Below are 24,838 nucleotides of genomic sequence, written 5' to 3' on the forward strand. Positions count from 1 at the left end.
TCTAGCTTGCGCTGGCTTGTATTTTATCTAACCGCTACCTAAATACCGACGTATGGTAGCCGAGAAACTTGCTTCTGCGCTGTGGTGACCTAAAATCTCTGAGATCTGGAATAGTTTCTGGGTGCACCATATGGTATCGTTTAGAAGCCACAGTTTTAAATCGAACACCAAGACGATGCGGTACCCTGAAAATTTTCGAGTCAAAATATTTAGGTATAGTGCTGTGGGGTAAGACGGGACACCTTTGGTACATAATATCAGAATGTCCTGATCGTGATTTAAACGATTAACAACGGTCTATGACAGTCGTAAAGAAACGGTTTTACAACTCTTTGAATGTTCTTTGTGTTACTAAATGGGACGAGAAAATAGAATGAAAAGGTGTCCCATCTTCCCCCACCATATAGGCTGGAGCTACAACTGGATAAATTGGTTGTTTTGTTTCTGTTTGTTCTACAGAAATTATTCTAAACTCGCTATTGATGGGTAACAGGCGACTCTGGCCTAAACTCTAGAAGGGCCTCGCATCCAGAACCTCACGCATACAGGAACTCAATGCATACAAGGCTAAGCGCTTTAGTTTAAATGATATAATTCAAAACAATGCGGCATAACGCTATTATTGAATATTACAGTTACAATATAATCGGACTATAAATCTGCCCCAAAGTCCACGTTCCGCGGCGTGCCTCGCTGTAGGACCTCACTCGTATAGAATAAAGTTGCAAAAATTGACTTCTTAAAACATGTAAGAATTTAAAAAAGTATAAAAACTTTACCTGTCTCCCGTATATTGCAAGTTATTCCACAGTGGACTTGGTGGTGGTTTGATGGCAGGTTGGTAAAACGAGCTGGTTGGGTCCGTAGTAGGGCAAGGCATCGTAGTGTTGGCCTGTTGGATAACATATGAAACTACGAACATATCCCATCTTACCAAAGATAAATGACACTCATATTGAAATATACGTACAGGCATCGGGGTAATGTTAGAAATAGTTTTTCGCTCTTCAATTCGTTTCTGGTCTTTTTCAGCGGCGGAAATTGACTGCAGCAAGCAGGAGAGCGTCCCCATTTCACGGCTGCATAAAAGGGGAGGCGATGGAGGCTTTTGCGGAAGTTTTTGTTGTGTATTTTCTGTAAAAAATGAGTAGTCAAATCAACAGTTGAATGAATGTAACTTATTCATATTTGCGTGGCTGGGCGGCAGCTGACGTTATACCACAGGTGTTTTTTTCATACACTTTCATACCTGCTTACGGGTTATCACACATTTATGTATGTCCGTCAATTTAGACAAGCCATTAGTGACCAGCGCTTAGTTAAGGTAATGATTTTATGAATCAAAACGGTTATTTATACTCGCAAAGCAGGGCAACAACAGTCTTTTTTATAAATGTGTATGTTACGTACACCTCGGGCCGGCTTACAAGTTACCAATATACGGATCGAACTTTGTTGGGCAACAATGGTACAAGCGACAACCCTCGAACGGTAAAACACCAACACTTTACCATGCTCTAAATAATAACATTTGCAATCTCGTGGTAATCAATTAAATTGCTAAAAAAAGCTAAAGGTTTTTAAATTACATTATATTTTTATAATTTACTGTGTGGTATAAAACCACTTTATATATACATAGTATGATATAGTAGGGTGGGGGAAGATGGGACATATCCTGATCGTGTTTTAAATATATAGTAGTAGGTTGGGGGAAGATGGGACATATCCTGATCGTGTTTTAAACAATAAACAACGGTGTATGAAAGTGGTGAAGATACAGTTTCATTATTCTTTGAATGTTTTTTGCTTACTACCAAATTGGAAGAGAAAATAGAATGAACAGGTGTCCGATCTTCCACCACCCCACTATACATTAACGCATTCAACTCATACTTAGTTTACCTGCTATACTACGGTGGTGAGCAGTGGTTGCAAATGGTGGCCGATGGGAGTAGCTTGATTTGGGGGAAATGTCAGATCGTTTGTCATTTATGTCAACTTGAGAAACATCATTTTCAGTGTCGTCTTCTTCTATGTCTTCAATCTATTTAAAACAGATTATTGTATAGTCGGCTGGGTAAGGATGGGACATGTTATTATCCTCTTTTTACGTCGCATTTGGTGGCAAACAAAAAATATTTACAGAATTATATAGCTTTTAAATGCCCTTTCTTTACTACCAATTAAAAAGATAAAAAAATGAAAACAGGTATCATTTTACTATAGTATAGTAGGGTGGGGAAAGATGGAACACCTTTAGCATATAATATCTAAATTTCCTGATGGTGTTTTAATCAATCAACAACGGTCTGTGGGACTCGTACGGATACGGTTTTATAAATTTTTGAATGTTATTTCTTTACTACCAAATGGGACGGGAAAATAGATAAAAAGGTGACCCATCTTCCCCCATCCTACTATATATTAAAAAGATGGCCATATATACATATGTTAATAAACAGAATAATAAAACAAATCTACACTTTTATTATTATATTTAATGTACGTACTTCTATATCATCAAGGGCAGAAGTATTGCTTTTTGATTCTTGTAGTGCAGGAAGTCCACTTTGCTCTTTACAACTAGCAAGATGAGGTGTTGTTCTTTCGGCGAGTCGAACCATTTTCTGCGAGTTGAAACGAAAGTGTTAATTTAGCTGAACAGTAAATTTCCTCGAAAGTCGACAAGACAGCAATTGCTCCAACCCAGTGGTCACTAATAGGTTGCCAAAGAGGCACGAAGTGTATGAAGCAGAAACCCCGTGTTATAACGACTGTCGTTTTCTGGCCACGTGAAGAAAAAGCAAAAATTACAATAAACGTTTCAGAACCTATAATATATATAATATATACAACATACTTTATTTTCCACCCAACGATTTCTCATTGAAACATCAATTTCGCCTTCGTTTCCTCTGTACTTGTTTATTCGACACTGGTGGCGCTGGTGAGGGTAGCTCGTGACGTCATTTCCAGGTTGAGACACTTCCGAGTTACTTACGGTCTCTCGTGCAGCATTTGTGGGGTGGTAGGCCCACGGTGGAGTAATGGGGTTAACGGGTAGATGGTCCCACGCCGATTTTCGCCCAGGATTGCTGTGGAATTATAATTAATAAAACAGTTTGAGCCATAAAAACAGCCTTACTTTATTTTAGAATACCTTTTTCTGTGCAGGTGCACCCCTGCGGGTATTTCCCTATCGGGGTTTCCCGTTCCAACGCAACCTGGACCACAGCCATATATATCCACAGCAACTGGTACGTAGTCAGAACTTGCAAATGAACGATAATCAGATACTGGTTTGTAGGGTTCAGCTGCTGGCTTTTCGCTATGAATAAATGAATGAAAAAATAAATGAAACTTTTTCAGTCTCGTGTGGCAGGACAACGACAGTCGTTATTCCATGGGTGTTTCGTTTCATACACCTCGTGCACGCTTACGAGTTACCACGTAAGTAACTTCAAACATTACACTTCTTGTACTGTGGTGTAAGATGAATATAGCGTTAGGACATATTAACCCCCACAACGACGGTCTTTTTGAGTAGTGGGGATACGGTTATATAATTCTGTAAATATTCTTTGACTACTAACAAATATATAATAAATGAATGAAAACATCTCCCATCTCACCCCAACCTTACAAAACTTTACAATTATCAGTTCTTGGAACAATTGCTTTTATATACTTACTGTGGCGGATATTGTTGCGACATTTTATATTTCGTATAATCCCGTTTATCATCCAACGACACTACGTCACGCTTCTCAACAATTTGCCCTGTGACGTCACAGATGATATAATTGTTGCCAGCTGGCCAGCAAGGCCAAAGACCTGAAAGTAGGAAAAAATATAGTATAGGTAACATATTGAATAAATAATTTAGGTAGTATATTGAATAAAAATATGATCCATAAGGTCTGTAGCCCATATGCAAGTTGGAAACTGTTATCTAACTAAAACCATTTTTCTTTAGTAAAAGTAGTAAGACAGTTGGCAGATTTTACATTTAAATGCATTATAGGATGCTGGTATTCATTCTATATTCTACATAGAGCTCATAAACGGCGAGCTGCAGTAAGGTATAATATAGGGTGAAGACGGGACACTTTTATCACAAAATGTTCAAATATCCTGATCGTGTTTTAAACAATTAACAACGGTCTATGGGAGTTGTGAGGATACGGTTTTGTAATTCATTGAATGTTGTTTGTTTACTACCAAATGGGACGATAAAATCAAATGAAAAGGTATCCCATCTTCTCCCACTCTTTGAAAAATGACCCATCTTCCCCCCTCCCCCCCAAAATGAAAAGATGACCCATCTTCCCCCCTCCTACTATATATGGGATTTATAATAAATACTATCAAACTACTTTTAACCGTATTACTTAAACTATTATTTTTTAAATGTATCTTATTGAGCATAAAAAGACTTACCTGTAACTTTATGGTCGTGCCCTTTGGGTTGATTTAACGGGCAAGTCATTTTCGTTTCAGGTGTTTGTTTTTGTGTTTTTTCGTCTTTATCATTATCTTAATGGAAAGAGAAGTAGTTATAAAACTTGTTTCAACTATTTTTTAAACATTTAAAGGCGATTGTTTCAATTAGCTTTATTTTTTAAAATTCAATGGAAAAAAAATGTTTCTAATTATAAAAGACTTTTTTTACCCATTTTGACCCAATTAAAAATAAAGAATATTTTTCAGTTAGTTTTAGGAATCCAATCTTAACTCACTTTTGCTTGAAGGACTTGGCGTTCGGAAGTCGTTCGCGTAAGATGACACTTTGTATCGACGATGGACGACCCCAGCAAGCCCTTGCCGCGTGGTGTCGCACAAGGGCGTGGACTGTCGAAGCTCGTTCGGTAAAGGGGGGACTATAAAAATAAAATAAAAACTGAATAATTTTTAAAAGTTTTTGAATTGTTTGGAGGCTATAGTTTAGTGTGGCTGTATGAATAGAAATAGTCAACTTAGGTTAAGCCCTCGCCTCCTAGAAATAGGTTAAGCCCTTGCCTCCTAACAAAAATATACTGTGTTCAAGGATTAATGCAGCCGTTAGTTTGTTGCGCGTTTTTGACCAAGACACTTAACGGTAATTCCTCTAATACAGCGGTTACATATGGTTGTCTAAATATGCAGTCAAATAAAAATCAGGAAAAAATTAAAAATCTGAACACCCACAAAGGTATAAAAATACGTGGTAACTCGTAAGCGGGCACGAGGTATAAAACAGAAAACATACTTGCGTGTTCTGCTCTGCTGCGAGGAAACATATCATTTTTCGAGCTGTGTGAAGAGTAGCAAGGTTCTTGGTAGAAATGGTTATCTTCTTTCATGAGGCTGTTTAGCGTAAACAAACTATAGACTTTAAAAAACAGTAAAATTTTTCAAGGCAATTTAGAATGCGGAATAGGTTTTATAAGAACAAAGTAGCATGCCAAGTTATGAAGTTGGAAGTTACTTCTGACGTCACAACCATAATTATGACGTTATGACCCTTATTCCATCCCCGTTTTTTATCTATTTCACATAAAATGTAAAATTAAAATTTTAAAACTATTTCAGATTCTACAGTACTTACGCTATATTGATACACAGGTTAGGGGATAATATAAACTCATCGTTCTGACGAAGCTTGCTTCTTAATAGTGATGTAATCTTACTCGGCTGTACTACACCATGTCTGTAATAATATACGGATTTACTACAAAAGTCTAAACACAAACAATTAATTTCAAACTTATATTACATTCTGATTTTTATTTTTTGTTTTAATGAATGGCTGAGAGTTCAGACTTCAGAAACTTATAATGAATCACTGGGTTGGAGAAATCCCGTTAAGTGTCTTGCTCAAGAACACATACGCCAACAATGGTAGCAGCGACGAGCCTTGAACCCAAAACCTCTGTTTATCACTTTGCCATGGCGCCGGGGAAGCCAATTTAAATAAAAATAAATTGACTTACATCATTTTACCACAGCTTGATAAATAATGACGGTGGCTTCTAGGTAAGGGTAATTCCCGGTGATTTTGCTGCCGGATTTTCCCCAACATGGGGAGTTTCCCTATTCCACCATAATCTGTTTGGAATGAGCCCCATTCGAAACGTGGAAACCGACGTGAAGTTCCTTCGGCTATTATTCTATATAGGTCATAGGATAAGATATATAGTAGGATGGGGTAAGACGAGATGCCTTTATATTCTATTTTTGTCGTCCCATTTGGTAATAAACAAAGAACATTTTAAGAATTATAAAACCACATCCTCACGACTTCCATAGATCGTTGTTAGTTGTTTAGAACATGGTCGGGATTTTGGAATATTATGTGCTAAAGGTGGAAACCGTTAGCGCACAATATTCGATACCAACTAGGACAATAAAAGAACATTAAAACATCTCCCATCTTACCCCTGACCTACTTATATCAAAATTATGGCATATATATAGGAATACAGTTTAAATAACCAGTTTATAAATTAAAATGTTTTGTATGCCTAAATTCGCTAAATAAACGTTAAAGTTACTAAAAACTTACGTGTTATAAAGATATACCGTAGTTATATACGTGAAGCAGTTTCATTGTGCCTATAATCGTATGCAGGTCAAAAATTAAATGCTTACCGACTTCTAGCAACAGTATCACGGAAAGGCAGTTGCAGAGGCGTTATTAGGTTCGTGCTTATATAGGTTGGGGAGATTTTGTGTCGGTTCCAAGTAGGTAGCTGCTCTACATTGCCACATATTAACGAAGACATTTCAGATCTTTACAGATCGGCTTAAAACTTGTTTATGGACAATAACAAAGAAACGAGACTGTTAATAACGATTACATTGGTTACGCCAATGGTTGGGTATTAAAATGAGACGAAATAAATGTTGTAACCAAATTTCATACAGCTATGATGTCATAAAAATTAATGTTAAGACATAATTTGAAATTTGACTTGTCATAAAAATTTCATAGCAGAAATATTATCTCTATTCGAGCACAAAGGGTATTGTTCGTTGGAGTATGATGTCATAAAAGCAAGCCTGCCAAGAAAGGCAAATAATTTTGGTGGTTTCAAAAATCATATACGTTTGTTCAGTGTAAAGAGTGCATGTTGGCTTAAGTTGAGTCTGTTTATTCGTGTTATGATAGAAGATTAGTTGAATAAAGAACCAAAGCAGTTTTTGCCCATCGAAGTCGCCTTCGTTGTGAATAAAGTGAATTTTCGTGCCGAAAAAAATCAAGTAGGAAAATGCCTTCTGCTGTAGTACCTGTACCAAAAAGAAATCCGACTGGGCAACCTGGTGTGGTCGGTTTACGTAGCTTGCCGCATGCAAAGTTATCATACTATGCTCGTACGCCGAAACCAGACCCATTTTCAACTGTGTGGTTGCCCATGAACGCCAGCAATCGGATTGTCACCGACAAAAAGCAAGATATTATGCACATGTTTTACTCCAGGCACTTGCAAGATAACGCTGGACAAAGCGACCGGCCAAAAACAAGCTTTCAGTTGGACAACGCTCTCAGCATACCGGTAGCGCATACTGAAAGCACCGAAAATCTAGAAATGCCGCCTCCAAAAACAGCAAGCCCGCCTGACAGTGTAAAAGCGGCTATGTGGATGACAAGTGTGAATTCTCTTGCACCGTTTGCCAGTCTTGGAAAACCGACCTGCGGTTATTTCTTTTCAAGAGTAACAGACAACAAGAAAAGACTGACCGGTATACCACCTACAAATACAGTAAAGTGGCGATCAAACACCTCCGTCTCCCAGTAGTTTGCTCGTAACAGTAGTTTGTTTGCAATAAAAAGCTTTTAAATGTGTCATTTAAATGTTCTTGCTTTCACAGCCATGGCTTAAACCAGTATACCATAATCTCTTTGCTTTCTGTAATTGCACACTTCAACGTAAATCAAATAATAAATCAGATAGTCGAGTATTTGGCTTTAAGTTTTAGGTAAACAGAATATTTCACTCAATATTAGCTTTGGTGGGTAAGGCGGTATTACAAGCACAAAAGGCGTGTGTGTTCATATCGTATTTCAATATCATTTAATTAGCATAGCTAAGAATTTAATACGGAGAACTCTATGCATAAAGTGTGGGGGGAGATGGGACACCTTAGCACATAATGTCTAAATATCCTGATCGTGTTTTGAACAATTAACAACGGTCTATGGGAGTCGGGAGGATACGGTTTTATAATTCTTTGAATGTTCTTTGTGTCCTACCAAATGGGCGAGAAAATATAATGTAAAGGTGTCCAATCTTCCCCACCCTACTATACTATTCGTTTTCGGGGCAATTACCGGTATAGCACACAGAAAGATTTTGTTACCGCCTTGTAACCCGAAACTGCCGAGCTGAAATGAAGCGCTGACCTGCGGGTCGTGGTACACATGTGTTCTATGTACGGTAGAATGCTCGCAAAAGAAACCTTTCTATTCTGAAGCAGTCCGCTTTTGAGTCTCAAGGTCGGCACGACTTGTAGGGACAAATAAATAACAAAACCTCCAGCAGGGCGGAATAATCGGCGGTCGGTAGCCTACTTCTAATTCAGAATACGGGACTTTTTATTGGTCCGTTATTTTGTAACAATAATAAATGAATGAAACTTAGTTTATCTCGCATGGCCAGAAAACGACAGTCGTTATAATAAGGATGTTATGCTGTATAGTATACACATTGTGCTCACCTACGGGTTGCTATGTATGTAATTTTGTGGGCGGTTGTTTTTCTGTATGAGTGACAATTTGGACAACACATTATTAACCACTGGGTTGGAGCAAATGCCGTTAAGTTTCTTGCTCATGAACACGTATACATTCAACGAAATAGGCCGGCTTCCCTTGTTTTTTATTCAAAAACCTAAATACACGAATGCCAAAGCGAGACGCGTAGAACTGTCATGTGAACACCCGGATAGATGAACACCCGCAAAGCTAAGAAGGGAGTGCATAGTGTGAAATTGTTAAAATTAAGAGGCGTGAAAGATTGGCGAATTGCGTTTAGCACTTACACACATTACACAACACAAGCGAGATCTAGAAAATGCATACACCAAGCACGTAGTACCAAAACAGGAAAACAACAAATTTTATTTATTTTTTTTACTCTTTCCCACTTTCCTATCACTCTCAAGGACTTTTACTTTTGCATCTAGTCGTTTTTTGAGTTGAGCCCGTTTTGTAGGGTCAGGGATTCGATCCGGCACCCCCCCACCGTTATACAGAACACCATCTCTACTTATTTGACGACGGGCATTAATGTGTGCCTGCATGCCACAACCATGAACCTAATAATAAATATATTAAACAGGCTTGATAAATAGACATACTATTATTTTGGTGAAATGGCGGTAAGCTCTTTTTTTGTTTGAATTCGGAATCTTACAAAAAACAAACACATATAAGGTTGAATGGGTGCAACATATTTGAGTACGGCTGCTCTGTTCCACACTCCTCATGCCCGTTTTTTGGTACCACGTTTTGTAATAAATTTAAAGGCCATTTTTCTTTGTTATTTATGTACAAACAAAATTTTAACAGCGTAATATGAATTACTGGATTGGAAAATTGCTGTTAGTTTTATGCTTGAGGAAAAATACACCAACAACGGTGGCAACATTAAGCTTTGAAGCCATTTCCTCTAGTACGGAATCAAGTTCTCCAACAATGGCACCAAATGCGGTAAATAGAAAAAGGGCAGGAGGTGTATAAAGTCACCCATACAGGGTCCAATAAATTCAATAATACAGTTATTCTTTCACGAAAGGTGAATAGAGAAAAGGGGCACAAGCTATATAAAGTCAGCCATGTGTTGCAGAATAGGCCAGTTATTCCACCACAAAAAGAATAAGTAATAAAAAGTTAAAAACTACTTACTTCTGGTAAATGATGCTTTAAACAGAAAGTTTTCTTGCATATTGGGCAATGCTGGCCAGTAGTGGTTACGTAGGTATGACAGTTGCCATGACAACAAACTTTATTTGACGATATGGCTTCATTTAACAATGTGTCAAAATCATCTCCAATATCAGTATTGTGTTTCTGAATAAAATGAAAAATATTTATAAACTAAAGTAAAAAAAACAAAACCCATGTAATTTCAGATGTGGTAAATCATTAGCCTGCATGAGGTGTGTGAAATAAAAGTCAGAGCAATAAAACACAGTAATTTGTCTGTTATTTGCTTGTTGTTTTACCTTAGCAGCTTGTTTAGATATTTTCTTTTTCTTTGACTTGGCAGATTTTAGGTGAATTTTTTGTTGTTGATCTATTTTTAAACTTTTTGTTTCTTGTTTCATTCTCATTATTCTCTCACAGTGTATTTGATGCATTGTCATATTATCTTCTGGCAGATTTTTCCCACATTGCGAACAAATAGAGTATGGCACATTACTTAATGTACCCTGGTGTGGCACTTCTTTCGGTAAGTCAGTTGAAACTGGAGTGATTTTTTTACCAATATCTTTTTTCGTTGGAACAACAGATTTTGGCTGAGAAATTGGCAAAACTGTAGAAAAAAATACAAATTTGCCAAAACAATTTTACAATTATATGTCATATTTAGAAATTATTTAAACTAAGACTAAACTTACCCTTTTCTGTATTTGAAGATTCTTTTTGTTTTTTCCCGCCAGTTGCTTCAAGTGTATTAGTAGCAGGAGTTACAGTTTCCAAACTTGAGGTATTTTGTTTCCGGAAACTGACCACGACGTGCCTATCCTTATCCTCACCTAAACTTCCATGGCCCAAACTCATTTCTTCACATAATTCATGCACTGCTTTACGCTCAGCTGAGTTGAGAATAGACGGGAACGCTATTTCTAAACTATCCTGTGCTTTCCTTACAACTAAAATCTTAGTTTTAGCCAAAGAGCAATTTTCAGTCACAATTTGCTGCAAAGTTTCTTTTGAAAAATCAAAGAATGTAGTTTCGGGTGGATCAGTCTGTGTTTTCTGCCATTCCAGGAGCTGCAGTAAGATTTTCTTATATTTTTCCTTAATTTCCCACAGTGTTAGTGGAGTTGGTTCTTGCTTAGTCGTTTTTTGTTCCTTTTTCTTGCTATTTCCAGTCTGCAAATAAAAAATCGATAAAATTTCCCAAAAATCTTTGATCGACCTAAATTACCTGCTTTTGTTTCACTGGTTTTAGATTTTCAAAGCCTTGGAAATTTTCGTTATCATTCAAGTATTCAAAACCAGTACGAATATCCCCATGTTCGGTTATATGATCAATTAGTGATCTGAATAAAAAAATTCGTAAAGTTAACCTGTAGTAGAATAATGGAATAAATTAACATTTTTTATCCCAACCAAAATAACAAACTATGAACTCTTTACTCTATTCAAATAAGAGACTGACGATGCCTTTTAGGCGAAAATATACATCTATTTATTATACAAATAGTTGAACTCAATTTTGTCTGTTACACTTTCGTAGCATCACATGCTTAAACTCCTTACTTGATAAAATTATCGCTGCAAACTGTCGTCGAATCGCACACAACAGCTAGGTGGCGCCGTGCTCTTGTGACTGCAACATTTAAACGCCTTTTGTCCGATAGAAATCCTATTTCTCTATCCAAATTTGAACGAACTAGAGTGAGAATAACTGCTTCTTTTTCTCTCCCCTTTTAATAATACAGAGGAAATGCATTACAAGAAACCTGTTTTATAAAATAAATAAATCGAATATCACCTATATTTTGTGGTGTAGTTGGGTAAGTATAGAAGTTATACATAAATGTCCGATTTCATGCACATTGTTTTTTTTTGTTAGTATTTTTAAGCATGCAGCACTTCAAGGTACTGGTTTGTTTATTTTACCTTTTTTTTAGAATGAATTTGGACAATTAATATCGCCCCTCAGTATTTTAACTATTTTAGGAATATGTAAAATTGATTTTAGCTGTAAAACTGGTGTGTAGGCCTACGAGTCTAAAACAATAGACATATGAAACTATTTTGCAGATACCAATAAACTTTAAAAAAATATTATCATATGTATATAATTGTGACATGGTGGATGAAGCCACATTGTAGTTCTTACCTGAAATCCATCAACTGATTTAATTTCAATATTAGGATGTTTCTCTTTTAGTGACTGTCTCAGTAGATCAACCTGTGGTAAAAATACTTAACATTTTAATGCCAAGAATTAAAATTTTAAAAACTATCATAATCTGTAAAATTGGTAAGAATCTGATGCTACGAAAATGTAACAGACAAAATCAATTCCAAACAATTGTTTAATAAAAGAGATACATTTTGCCTAAATGGCATCGTCAGTCTCTCAAATAGAATCAAAACTGGTGTTTTTAAGTTTGGTATGTATTTTGTGTGAGTTTATTTTGTTTGTTTTCTTACCTGTAAGTTATACGGAGATATTATAGCAATATCTGATTCCTTAACCCCAGCTTTTACCAAGGTTTGTACATGTGAACATACTATCATTGCTTCTCCTGTGTTTGCTTTTGAAATGCTTTCTTCAGACTGCAAGTATAAAAATCAAAATTAAAGTCAGTGGTATTTTATTTTATATGGTGAGGACCAATGGCAAGATATGAAACAAAGGTTAAGACTATAGTTGGCTCAGCATCCCACTTAAAAAGGGGAATAAGCATGATAAACATTGCTTGTGCTACTGTTAATATATATATATACAAAACATAATTGCGCCAGGCTAGTGGGCACCAATGGGTTGTCCAAATTGTCTGACATACATAAATACAACATTGCATACTTTGTAACGTGTAAGCTTAAACTCAAACTGAAAAAAGGTTGAAATGATATAACTTTGGGTTACCCCACCACACAAATTTTTCTTTTATTTTTTTATTTATTCATTCACAGCAACTTACTTCTGACTCGTACATTTCACAGCCAGCAGTATCTACAAGTAACAATGGTAGTCTTGTATCTTCTGTGTTATCTACACCAGGCATATCACTGAAAATCAAGGGTTATAATATTTAATACATCTGTTTATCCTCACTTGGCCGGAAAACAACAGTCGTTAAAACTTATAACACAGGTGTTTCATTTCACACATCTCGTGCCTGCTTACGAGTAACAACATATATAACTTTGTGGATGATTTTTTTTATGGTTGACAATTTGGACAACCCATTAGTGACCACTGGGTTGGAGCAATTGCCGTTAAGTGTCTTGTCCAAGGACACATACACCTTCAATGGTAGCATTTGTATGATAAAACTGTAAATTTTACCTTAATAAGTGACACTGTACTTTACAGTTTGCAGTTAATTTTCCGTCATACATTTTCTTAGAAGCCCAATGCATAATATCTCTGTGCATTCTGTATTGCTCTGTTAGCATAGACACAACTGAATCACCCTGTAAGTTTATCATGCGTTCAAGCAATGTGGTTGCCAAACCATTAGCTGCGGCTCTGTGGGGAAAATGGTCTTCAAATTAGTTGTATGTTAAATGAACATAACGTCACAAAAGAGAAATTGTACAGTTAACTTGTAGTAGAATAATAAAATTACATTTTTTAAACTGGCACAGTGGGGCACCAATAATCATTATAACATGGATATTCTGTGTTATACACATCATGCCCTACCCGATAACCCATAACAGCAGGAGCACCAAGTTATTAATTCTGTAATATGTGTGTGTTTTTATAAATTTTGTGAACTTTATTAAACTGATATTATGTTTTTAGGTTTTTTAAAGTAATTGTTTTTTTTATTTTTTATTAAATGTATTTAAAAAGTTACATTTACTTGTTTATATTTACTTGTGTGATATTATAGTTGGTGGGAGTTGCAAATGATCACCGGCAAGTATACATCGTCGTGCACGTAGTAAAGATATCCAACAAGCTGCTTCGAGCGATTGACCACATTCGTCTATTATGACATCATCAAAGTAGTCATGTGGTAAATGCTGAAGTGGTCCCTTTGCATGGGCCCCTGTGGGATCATTCCAAAGTATTATTTTTAGCTTTTCTCCACTACTTATTAAAGTTTACTTTGGCAATTTTATATCAGTAACGTAGGCAAACCTATATATAAACTTGCATTATAAAATTTAAAAAATATGCCATAGCTTATATATATATATATAGTAGGGTGGGGAAAGACGGGACACCTTTAGCAAATAATATCCAAATATATCGACGGTCTATGGGAGTTGTGAAGATACGGTTTTATAATTTTTAAATTTTCTTTGATTACTACCAAATGGGACGAGAAAGTATAGTAAAAAAGTGCCCCATCTTACCCCACGCTACTATATATATATAATAATAAAATATATATAGTAAGGATGAGAAGATGGGAAATGTTTACAAGGGGTACCGAGAGTATAAAAATTTTGCACAGAGTGGTAAAATCCAGGGTCGGCTTTTTTAGTATTGTACAGTACTAGTACACATACTTACATTAAATACCATATAACCTTAACCTATACAGAATATATCTATATAATACACTCTCACCTACATTAGTGGCAAGTATGACATCAGCTGATGACAAGATTTCATTAAGGGCTTTATTTTCACGCTGCTTGAGTTCAGAAAACAGCAATTTCCGCTCCTGTCTTAGTGAAAATCTCTTCCCTTTATCAGGACACCTTGATAGACTTTTCTGAAACAATTTGTTTTATTGTATTCGGTATGAATGAACGCGTGTAACTTATTTATCGACAAAGAGCAATAAAAGCCCCAAAAAAGGGTGTTTTGTTTTATGAACCCCGTGTTCGCTTACCAGTTATTACATATGTATATGTACCTTTGTGGGTAATTATGTTTATAGATTATTTTGCAAAAAAACTTAGTTTTTATAATTTTTTTCCAGAGAAAAAACTTGCGAGTGATTTTTTTCTGCTTGCACAAACACATGTGTCGCTAGAGAGCAATATATGACAGTGGTTTTGCAATCACTTATAGTATTTGAACACAAAAAGTCAAAATTACCTGTACAGCTTCAATGTCTGACCTCACATCTCTAACAATAGCAGCAGCATCACTACTGGACACTAACGCATCCAATGAGAGTTGTTTGACTTCCTTTTCGAGCATCCTTGCAGGGTGGCCAAGTCTTACAATGGACATCTTACCACCACTGACTTTATCAACTGAAAATTGAAACGGTTGGGTAAAAAAATTGGCGCTAAAATCTTGCCAGAGAAGGAAAAATCTCCCATTATTTTAAGCTCAGGCCACCTACTTTTGGAAAAGCAACAGACTTTTACATCTGGTAAGGTTTGTGTGGTAGCCCTCGCCCCTCTGTGTGTTGGACAAATTTTGGGCTGAATCTTAAGGTACATTGTATGCCATACAATGGTACCGTATTTTTATATCATATTTTATTTATAGCTTCACAATTAAACAGAACATAACTTTTAGACTTTTTGATTACAATATGTGAAAATATATGAACAAGACAGTCGTAAAATATGTGTACAATGAAATTTTTTTTTTCAGCAAAGTAATTTCTTAACACAGTAAACCAAACCTGAAATGCTGGACAACTTTTCAACCAAATTATCGACAGCTACATTGGAGGGAGCACAAGCTAACACCTAGAAATGAATAAAATAAAATGAGGCCAATTTTTAGACAGAAGTGTTTGTAAAAGTGTAAACATTAGAGCGACAAAGTATATAAGTGCATTGTGCCAACATACGCTCTGTGAGTATGTTGGATTAAAAAAATTATAAATTTTATATATAATACATGTTGTTGGTCATGTCCAAGTACATTCATTTCATTAATCTAGTTTAATCATGTTAGAAACATTGAGCTTTGAACCCAGTACCTTTTGGGTATGATTCCTTACTCTAAAACACAATGTAATATCCAAAAAACTGTTATTATATTTTGCTTTTAAAAAACCAACCTTTCTGCCTGCTTTTACAAGTTGTGCTATAACCTCAACCACAGTGGTTGTTTTCCCAGTTCCAGGAGGTCCATGTATTATTGCAAGCTCACTTTGCGATAAAGCAAATTTCACAGCATTGTGTTGGCATTCGTTCAAATTTTGGTTGACAAAAGTCAATTCTGAACAACAAAAGTAAACAAAAATGTTACATATATTGGCTGTGACTGTATAAATTCTGCAAATCTGACCCTGATCTGGTGCTCAGAGTTTAACAATTCTTGTTTAAAGAAATACAGTAAGAATTGGTGCCATGAAAACAGAACAGACAAAAATCAAGTCAGCCAATTGTACAACAAAACATATATTTTGCTTAAATGGCATCTTCAGTCGCTTACATAATAAAAAAGATTTATTTAGCATCAACAGTAATAGAACAACACCAATTCGAAATTACAACTTTGGCACCTACCTTGCAAATTAAACTGTTGTGGTTTCGTATCTCCAAACAAAACTTCAATCAAATGTTGAGAAGGACCATCAGAATATTTCTTTAAATCCTCCAACGCTCTTTTTAGTCTCCTGTATTGAACAAGAATAGTTTTAAATTTGTAAAAAAATCTTGAGTGACATTGTTAAAATGCAGTCAGAGTCGAAAACATAGACAACTTCATTGAATAATGTTGTGAATGCAGTATACTTAGGCCCTGCTAGTTTGTATACACACAACAAATGGGTAAATCTGTTTTAAGGTATAAGCTGGGTTGCTAAACATATGCTCTTACCTATGTTTTAAAAACATCCCTAGCTTTACACGGTTACACCTATATAAACTTAAACCGCATACTAAAAGTTGCAATTATTTGTCAAAATGCAATTTACATACAAGAAACAGTTATTTTAATTTCTACAGTTTTTTAACAATTACTTATTAACCTACTTGTAAGTAACTTCGTTTGCAAGTTTTATGAGCGCAACTGAATTTCTGTTGTGAGCAAGAGAGTCCAATGTATCTCTCATCTCACTGCCTTCAAATGCAACAGAGATATGTTTATCGCTTGTATGCGACACAATACCCGATCCAGAGGTTTCCGATTGCACCTGGTCGATACCAACAATGTCACCTGAAAAATTGAAGCTTTTTTAACGAAATAAAAAGCACTGTACAATTATAAACTAAGGTAAACCTACAGGAAACTGATTTTTTTAAGTAGCAAAAATAGTAAAACCATGTCATGTTTAACAGGAATACAGGATTAAAAAAAATTTCAAGACTGTTTTTAAAGTAGTTTGTTCCTACAAGTCCTTTATTTGTAGACTTAAAAAATAACCATAATGTGATAATAGGTGATTAAATATTTTTCCATATAGGCTATTACACAAGCATACCTGTTTTAAAAACATTAAATGGCAAAGACTTGTCTGCCGATTTCAACCCAAACTTTGCAACAGTTCTACCATAAAGCCCAGTTTTAACACCTGTCACTTCCAGTTTGGGTATGCACAAGCCTTTTCTATAAAACAAATTGTACAAAATTAAACTTATGGGTTATCTAAATTACCAAAATAAATCAAAATTCAAAAAATTTTTAGGTGTCACAGTAGTAACTGCTCTTATTTTTTATATTGTATGCCAGACAATTTAGAAAAACCCATTAATGACCACTTGGTTGGTACACAATGGTAGCTGCGCCAAGCCGTGAACCCAGGACTTTTAGGTTGGCATGCTATTGCTAACCAACTGTGCCGCGGCGCCGAAATTAAAACATGCCTTAACTACACCTTACCGTTTTAAAACAGACTGAGATAAAGTTGCATTTCCAGCTCGATTTTCCTCAACTTCTGCTGCATGTTCTTCAGCAAGTAGATCAAGATGTTTCGACACAAATTCCTCAATCAACATTATTTAAATTTTTAACAACCTAAAATTATCTCGATTTTTAAATCGAGTAGAATTGTAAAAAAATTCCTAAAAGAAAATTTTATTTATTTTTAAAGTGTGACAAAGTGTAATAGGTCGCTTAATATTATAGAATAATTATATAGGTTTCTACTATTCATTAAATAGTATGAAAGAAATAAAATACTAAGGACATAATATATGGCTAATATAAGTACAATGCTACACACCAATATTTAGTGCTATTATTTTTACAGCAGAAACAATATACAATAGGAAACATGTGTTAAGCTTTATATACACCACAGTTTAGATTTTAGTCACCAGAAAAAGATTTTAGTTTTAGACACCATAAAAAGAAAACAGAGAAATTAAAAATGCTGCTAAAAAAAACAAACTGTAAACACAGACTAAATGAATAAAAAAATACCCCAGGACTAGATTTTAAAGAGAAAACCTTCAAAAACTAATTTATTTCAGATAACAAGTCAATTGGATTGATTTCATCATTAGTTTAAATTGTTTTGCAAGTACCAGAACAATTTTGTTGGTAAGCATAAATAGTTAATGAGATTTCAAAAAGGTTTTCTGCTGGGTTAAAAATCTAGTCCTGGTCATACAATAATTATAACAACAGTTTATATACAATCTAAACTCTAAAGCTCATAATGCCAAAGTAAAATTGTGATGAACTTACACAGTGAAGTTTTATATATAGTATGCATGCTTATCTATAGTGAAAACAAAATATTTTATGGCACTCTAAACTCACAATTAAGATAATACTGATACGGCAGTGCTATTACACATTAAACTAAAAGCAAAACTTATCTTAGTACGCAACAGCGGGCAAGCACAGAGCTATATTACAATATGCAGAATAAAAAACAAAATTTTAACAAGTCCTTTTACACAACAACAGACAAAACCAAGTTTAGATGATCGAGTTTCTGTAATAATAGTTTTGGATGGCCAATTAAGAAAAATGTTTATAAAATATTCATATTTAGTAATTTACTACACAACAACAGTTGTTGTAAGTTGTAACGAATATAAATGTAAATACTAAATAATCTTTCAACAGCTCATCTGGTATGAAAACTGTAGTGCATTTTCGGAAGTTTAATCAAGAAAAGGGTCTTGCTGGATGGCAGACGAAACGTCCGAAATACAATACGTTTTTTATACCAGATGAGCCCCTGTAAGATTATTTCTGCCTGGTAGCAGAAGTAACAGAAAAGAAATCTATATATATATATATATATATATATATATAACAAGTTTATGGATCAAACGCAATTTCTCTCTCTCTAGTCTGAGTTTGCGCCAAACTCAGTACTTCAAGTTTTTCTTTGAAAAATCTCAGCTCTTTACCAGAATTTCTAGCAGTGTCTAACTCGGACTCTGCTAGTTTCAATTCTTGCAAAATAATTCCTGGAGTTCTTTCGTCTCGAGCGACCCAGTCTAAAGACATTTGATCTCGCAGGTCAGAGTCAATAGTTCTGTTACTGTAATGTTGGATGACTTCTTCTCTTGTGCAGTTTCTTTCCCGCATTGCTTTTAAGCTTCCATTCCAATGCAGAAGCTGAAACACAGTCATAGCTTCTTGAAACTGCAAGACGCTATCGCCAGAGTGGGAATGTAGGATTTCTGAAAAGGTTTTTAAAGCCTTGTTGTGTCCTATGCCCAGTTTCGATTGAAACGGCTTAGTAGCTTCAGCCAACATTTTTTTGGAGGATTCAGCCGTTACTTTGTTATTTGGATGCTCACTTAACACCGAGTTCATTAGCGCAAGTTTGGCAGCGTTTTGCTTGGCTTGCTCTTTAGTAGTGCAGGTTTCAAAGTTCCCAAAACAGCTTCCCCCTGGAAGAGTGACATAAGCAACATATACGTGGTCTGGTGATGGTACAAACTCATATTCTACTTCTGCAGAACGGGAAAATGACAACCCACGAGATTTCTTCATTTGCCAAAACTCTTGTAGAGCTTCTACTGCCCCTACATCTTGCTTTTGTGACGAATGCTGCTTAAAACTGAGCAAGACTGCATCTGCAGCTTCAGAAAGCAATGTAGTGGAGCCAGGCATTTCTCTAATTTCATAAAATGTACAAATTGATCCAAATTTTGGTCCTGCAATAATAGGAAATATTGGAAGATAAAGTTTATTGGCATGGTAAATACACATCAATTTTTTAGGGTTTTCTTAACATAGTGCTTGGGTACGAAAGTTTACCTATCCAATATTTTAATTTATTTAAATAAATGTTATTATAGCAGTAGTGTAGTAATTAGTACAGAACAAATAAAATAAGGTTTACTCAAAGAAAAAGCAAGAAATTTAAAGTACTATCGGAAAAATCACAGATAACCTAACGAGTAAATAAAAAACTATTTCGATTTTTCCGAATAGTCTTCTAAAAGACCATCCAAATGGTCATTATGTGTCTTAAACTTCCGTTTCCTGTTTGTCTTTTTGCGCTTTTGTACAGCGGGTTTTTTAACTGCATTATCCTGCATGGATGTAATCCCATGGCTGTTAAGGTACTCCTCAATTTTTTCATCATCAATTGAGTCAACTGTCACGCTCCTCCAAAGCTGTTGAAACTCTTCATCTACGGGAAACTCGCAGCTTTTATCGTTGTAAAAAACGATCTGTTTTTTATCTGGCCTTGTGACAAAGAGAATTTTATCTCCAAGAAGTTTTATGCATTTCTTCGCCCGCGGTAATCCTTCTTCTATATCTTCCATTCTAATTCCACCTAACCCGCGCTGGTCGTGGCGATCGAGTAATTTTAAAAGCGCTTTTTTGTCCTTGATGTTATATTTAGGTTTAAACGAAAACTGTGTAGCTGCACCCTCAGAAATCACTTGAATTTTTGGATTATTTACAAGTGCCTCATTTAACAGCCAATGTTTATGCATGGTGGATATAGTAGTTTCCATATTGCATTCTTCTAACATTTCATCTAACGTCAAAGCATGCGTGAAACCATTCTGATGCCTAGATTTCATGTGGTTTACCAGTTGAGCTAGTAACCCAAACTTATGTTTATTTACAGAAGGCTTACTGTACAAACTTGGTATAGGTTTGCTAGAAGTAGAACTACTTGGTCTGTGCAGTTTTTTCGAAGTAGTTGCACTTTCTTTTCGTGAGGTGTCTTTCCGCACAGTACTACGTTCCACCACGGGCATAGTCATTGCCCTCTGCTTAAAAGCTTCACGCTGACGAAGTAAGCTTTCATCCATGGTTGCCGTTATGTTAACCGATTACAGAATATAACAATTTACTCGAAATTCCGCAAAACCAGCTTGATATTTAATCTAATAGAAATCTAAATATCTAAGTATTTTACAATCTTAATCTGTAAATAAAATAGTGTAAATTAAAATTTATTTTTAATGGGCTACTTAATAAATAAAATATTTTATACCCTGACTACATACAACTTGTTGACATTGTACATATTAAATCGTCAAGTACATTTAGATTATTAGATGTATACAGGTTTATGAACTAGGTATCCTATTTAAACACAAAGTGAAATAAATTGACAACAATATTTCTCACAAAAAAATAGTATTTTTCTAGTTTTTTAAGCATAAAGAATGCAATATATACAAATATACCAATTTCTGTAAAAAAAAGAATTTTGCGAATATAATCAGCTCATATCAACAATGCGTAATTTGGTAATACTGAGCTCGAACCTCTTGGGACATCTAAGGTTTATGAATAGACAAACAGAAGAATACAGACAGCTGAATTTCCACCTTGAACTAGGTATGCTATACAGAGCAGTAAACAGACTGCAAATGATACAGCAATAGGTATTCGTAAGTCTTATAGGCCTACCGAAAAGGGTGACTAACTGTATCGTATTAACCTGAAAACCTGAAAAAGACGTTACACACTGCATGAAGGGTAAAGAGTGTGATAGAAGTAGTGGCAGAAAATAAAAATTTACAACAACTTTTTACTGATACTTTTATATTTACTGTACTCAATTTCTAAGTTAGGGATTTGAATAAAACACAATATTTTTTTAGAAACACTCACTTCGACAAGAATAAATCTAATGAGAAAGTACAATTGCCATACTACTAGAGACTGAACACACTGAAACAAAGGAGATATTTTTAAAGAAGATATGAAGTACGGGAAACTAATTGCTTTGGTTGTAATTGCTCTTGTTGTAACTGGAATTGCAATTGTGGTAGGATACTACATTGGAAGAAATGTTCAAACAGAATCTGAGAAAAAAAATGTTGATTTTGACTACGACCAAAACATAAGACTTGAAATTATTAAAGGAATTACTACAGAAAGTATTGAAGAAACATTAATTAAATTTACTGAAAAACCACATCATGCAGGCTCTTTGCAAGAAGAAAAAGTTCTGGTCAATTACGTGAAAGAAACATGGGAAAAATACCTTGATAAAGTTGATATATACCCCTATAATGTGTTGCTTTCCTATCCAAATACATCTGACCCAAATTATTTAGGAATTTTGTTTCCAAATGGAACTGAGACAAAGAAAACTAATTTTACCGAAGAAAATTTGGTTTATGGAGAAATGAAAAAAAATATTTTGCCAGCTTTTCTTGCATACACGCCACAAGGAACTGTAAGTGGGAAAATGTATTATGTTAATTATGCAAGAGTGGAAGATTTTCAAGAACTTGTGGATATGAATTTAAACCTTACTGGAGCGGTTTGTTTAGCCAGGTTTGGAAAACTGTTTCGGGGAAGAAAAGTAAGAAATGCGGAAGTTTTTAAATGCGCTGGTCTTGCTATTTTTACTGACCCAATAGACTATGCTGGGGTTAGGAAGCATGCTTGGGAACCCAACCAAAAAGATACTGGATACCCTCACAACTGGTGGTTACCTTCTGGGGGGTTTCAAAGAGGTACGACTAAAATGTACAGCGGAGACCCATTGACCCCAGATTACCCATCAATTGATGGGTCTTATAGATTAGATGAGAATGAAGTTGATTTACCAAAAATACCAGCACAACCTATAAGCTATAGACAGGCATACGAGTTTATGTCTATTTTAGCTGGGCCACAAGCAAACGACAGCTGGCAAGCGGGGTTGAATGTAACATACAGGGTTGGTGGTTCATTTAAAGCACCATACCAAAACTGCAAAGCAAAACTGCATGTTGGAAATTACAGAACCAGGAAAACAATACATAATATCATTGGAAAGATTAGAGGCTGGCAAGAGCCAGATAAGTATGTAATGCTGGGTAACCATAGAGACGCATGGACATTTGGGGGACTTGACCCTTCCAGTGGTAGTGCTGTTGTAACTGAGATTGTTAGAGTTATAGGGTCAGCTGTCAAGGGGGGAAAATGGAGACCTAGAAGATCCATATTGTTTTGTAACTGGGGTGCTGAGGAATACGGTCTTATAGGCTCTGCTGAATGGGTTGAGCAGATGGGAAAACAGCTACTGTTGAATGCAGTGGCTTATGTTAACATTGATATTGCTGTAAATGGTAATGCCACCTTTAGAGCTAAAGCAACGCCTTCATTTACTGAACTAATTTACAACTCGACTAAATCAATTCGAAATCCTAACCAGCATGAATTGTTATGGAACAGAAGAACTGTGTATGATACTTGGCTAAGGAAAAAACCAGACCCAAATAACCCTTCTGTACCATATATACAAACTCTAAGAGCAGGCAGTGACTATAAGATGCTGTTACATAAGTGTGGAATAGCCTCGGTGGACATTAGATACACATTTGATGAACCCGTGTCATCTTATCCTGTGTATCATTCACTACACGATACATTTGACTATTTTAAAAGATTTATAGACCCAGAGTTTCAATACTCAAAAGCCATTGCTGACATTTCTGTTGATTTGGTTTTTAAATTAAGTGGACTGACAGTTCTACCTTTAAGCCCATTGAGCTATGCTGAAAAACTGAACCAAATGTCAAAAATTCTGCATGAAAACAAAGGAAATGTTTTGAAAGAACATGGAATACAACTAAACGACCTAAACTATGCTATTAGACAGTTTAAAAATGCCGCACACCAACTAAACGACGCTGCCCAAAAAATAACATTAACTTCCGACCAAACTGAAATTCAACTTATTAATGATCGCTTGTATAAAATAGATCGTGGGTTTCTTGATTTTAAAGGTCTACCCGGCAATTTGGACTTGTTGCATGTTGTCTTTTCGCCATCCAAGTATTTGTCTTCCCTTGGTGTGCATGGATTTCCTGGGGTTACTGATGCCATTCAAGATGCTGAAGCTGGCCTTAAGCCATGGAAATATGTGGAAAAACAGATTTCCATATTACGTACACATGTTCTTGCTGCTGCTGGTCTAATGCAAGAAATATAACAGGAACATCTAACTTTGAATGGAGTTAATTGGTTAAAGCGACTCATTTTCTATGTAACGTTTTTTATTTAAATTTATTAATTACAATTCATTTGTATGGAAGTGGATAATAATAATAAAACAACAACAATAAAATGCTGGTGAATGTGAGGAATCCTCCCCCCTATGTTACCTGCTAACCACAAAGGCAGAGCCCATTGCCTTTATACACACATTATGTTTAGGTACCAGTATATATCTATGATTTCACCAACGGTGGCGTCATAGTACACTAACACCAACCTTGGCGTCAGTGTACTAAATGGTGGCGTTTATCGCTGAATTTTTGAGCACGTAGGTGATCATATAGATCCTTTTTCTTCGAACAGTTGTTGAGCACGTAAGTAGTCAGACCCTTTTTCGTCGAACAGTTGTTCTTCTTTGATTTTTAGGGACTTTTTCCGCAATTTTTTTAATTCTTAATTCTAGCATTTATTCTTTAATCTCTAGATTGAAATATAAGATAAATACTTTTAGCACTTAAATTCCGTGTTAATCATGATCAAACTCAAAGTAATGTTTGATTGAATCAAGTATTTGACAAGGTCGAGTACACAAATGTTGGATGAGTAAAACAAAGACAGTGTTGTTAATTCTTAGAAGATCAGCAGGATGTGCGCAGGAAAGGAAGCGTGCTACTCATACTTAACACATATGGATACCACGC

At 35.5% G+C, this 24,838-nt stretch overlaps 4 protein-coding genes and 1 pseudogene across 6 annotated transcripts; 1 reads left to right on the top strand and 4 right to left on the bottom strand.

The window, feature by feature from the left end:
- LOC100179794 lies at positions 1-6,957 on the bottom strand. 3 transcript variants are annotated; one of them, XM_026837483.1, is made up of 14 exons: positions 6,634-6,957; positions 5,976-6,152; positions 5,591-5,692; positions 5,252-5,349; positions 4,743-4,883; positions 4,444-4,539; positions 3,696-3,837; positions 3,149-3,331; positions 2,864-3,098; positions 2,514-2,630; positions 1,906-2,047; positions 971-1,134; positions 780-892; positions 1-185 (listed from the first exon to the last, which is right to left on the bottom strand). In XM_026837483.1, the coding sequence occupies exons 1-14, from the start codon at positions 6,765-6,767 to the stop codon at positions 35-37; spliced, it is 1,995 nt and encodes a 664-aa protein (XP_026693284.1). In that variant the 5' UTR covers positions 6,768-6,957; the 3' UTR covers positions 1-34. The 3 variants fall into 3 exon arrangements, with proteins under 3 accessions (XP_026693284.1, XP_026693285.1, XP_002124501.1); XM_026837484.1 differs by having other exon boundaries at positions 4,444-4,527; positions 6,634-6,956; XM_002124465.4 differs by having other exon boundaries at positions 3,164-3,331; positions 6,634-6,952.
- Positions 6,958-8,845: 1,888 nt separating this feature from the next.
- Positions 8,846-17,775, bottom strand: zf(an1/a20like)-2 (zinc finger protein 2). The gene is given in 19 exon segments (NM_001047998.1): positions 8,846-9,300; positions 9,890-10,054; positions 10,210-10,520; positions 10,606-11,083; positions 11,139-11,253; positions 11,474-11,640; positions 12,060-12,131; positions 12,377-12,502; positions 12,871-12,958; positions 13,239-13,421; positions 13,776-13,950; positions 14,478-14,625; positions 14,955-15,115; positions 15,496-15,562; positions 15,880-16,040; positions 16,331-16,440; positions 16,799-16,982; positions 17,248-17,372; positions 17,646-17,775. Coding segments are annotated over 19 exon segments (3,150 nt in total). The 5' UTR covers positions 17,762-17,775; the 3' UTR covers positions 8,846-9,102.
- A 52-nt stretch (positions 17,776-17,827) lies between these two features.
- On the bottom strand, positions 17,828-19,881 carry LOC100184491 (LIX1-like protein). The gene has a single exon (XM_002128554.4). It carries the CDS (start codon positions 19,842-19,844, stop codon positions 19,041-19,043), a length of 804 nt encoding a protein of 267 aa, XP_002128590.3. The 5' UTR covers positions 19,845-19,881; the 3' UTR covers positions 17,828-19,040.
- Positions 19,882-19,890: 9 nt separating this feature from the next.
- Positions 19,891-21,116, bottom strand: LOC100180599 (general transcription factor IIE subunit 2-like). The gene has a single exon (XM_002128507.4). It carries the CDS (start codon positions 21,002-21,004, stop codon positions 20,147-20,149), a length of 858 nt encoding a protein of 285 aa, XP_002128543.1. The 5' UTR covers positions 21,005-21,116; the 3' UTR covers positions 19,891-20,146.
- On the top strand, positions 21,110-24,536 carry LOC100186889 (annotated as a pseudogene).
- The last annotated feature ends 302 nt before the right edge of the window (positions 24,537-24,838 follow it).

The sequence above is a fragment of the Ciona intestinalis genome, chromosome 14 (assembly GCF_000224145.3).
Source record: "Ciona intestinalis chromosome 14, KH, whole genome shotgun sequence".
NCBI classification, from domain to species: Eukaryota; Metazoa; Chordata; class Ascidiacea; order Phlebobranchia; family Cionidae; genus Ciona; species Ciona intestinalis.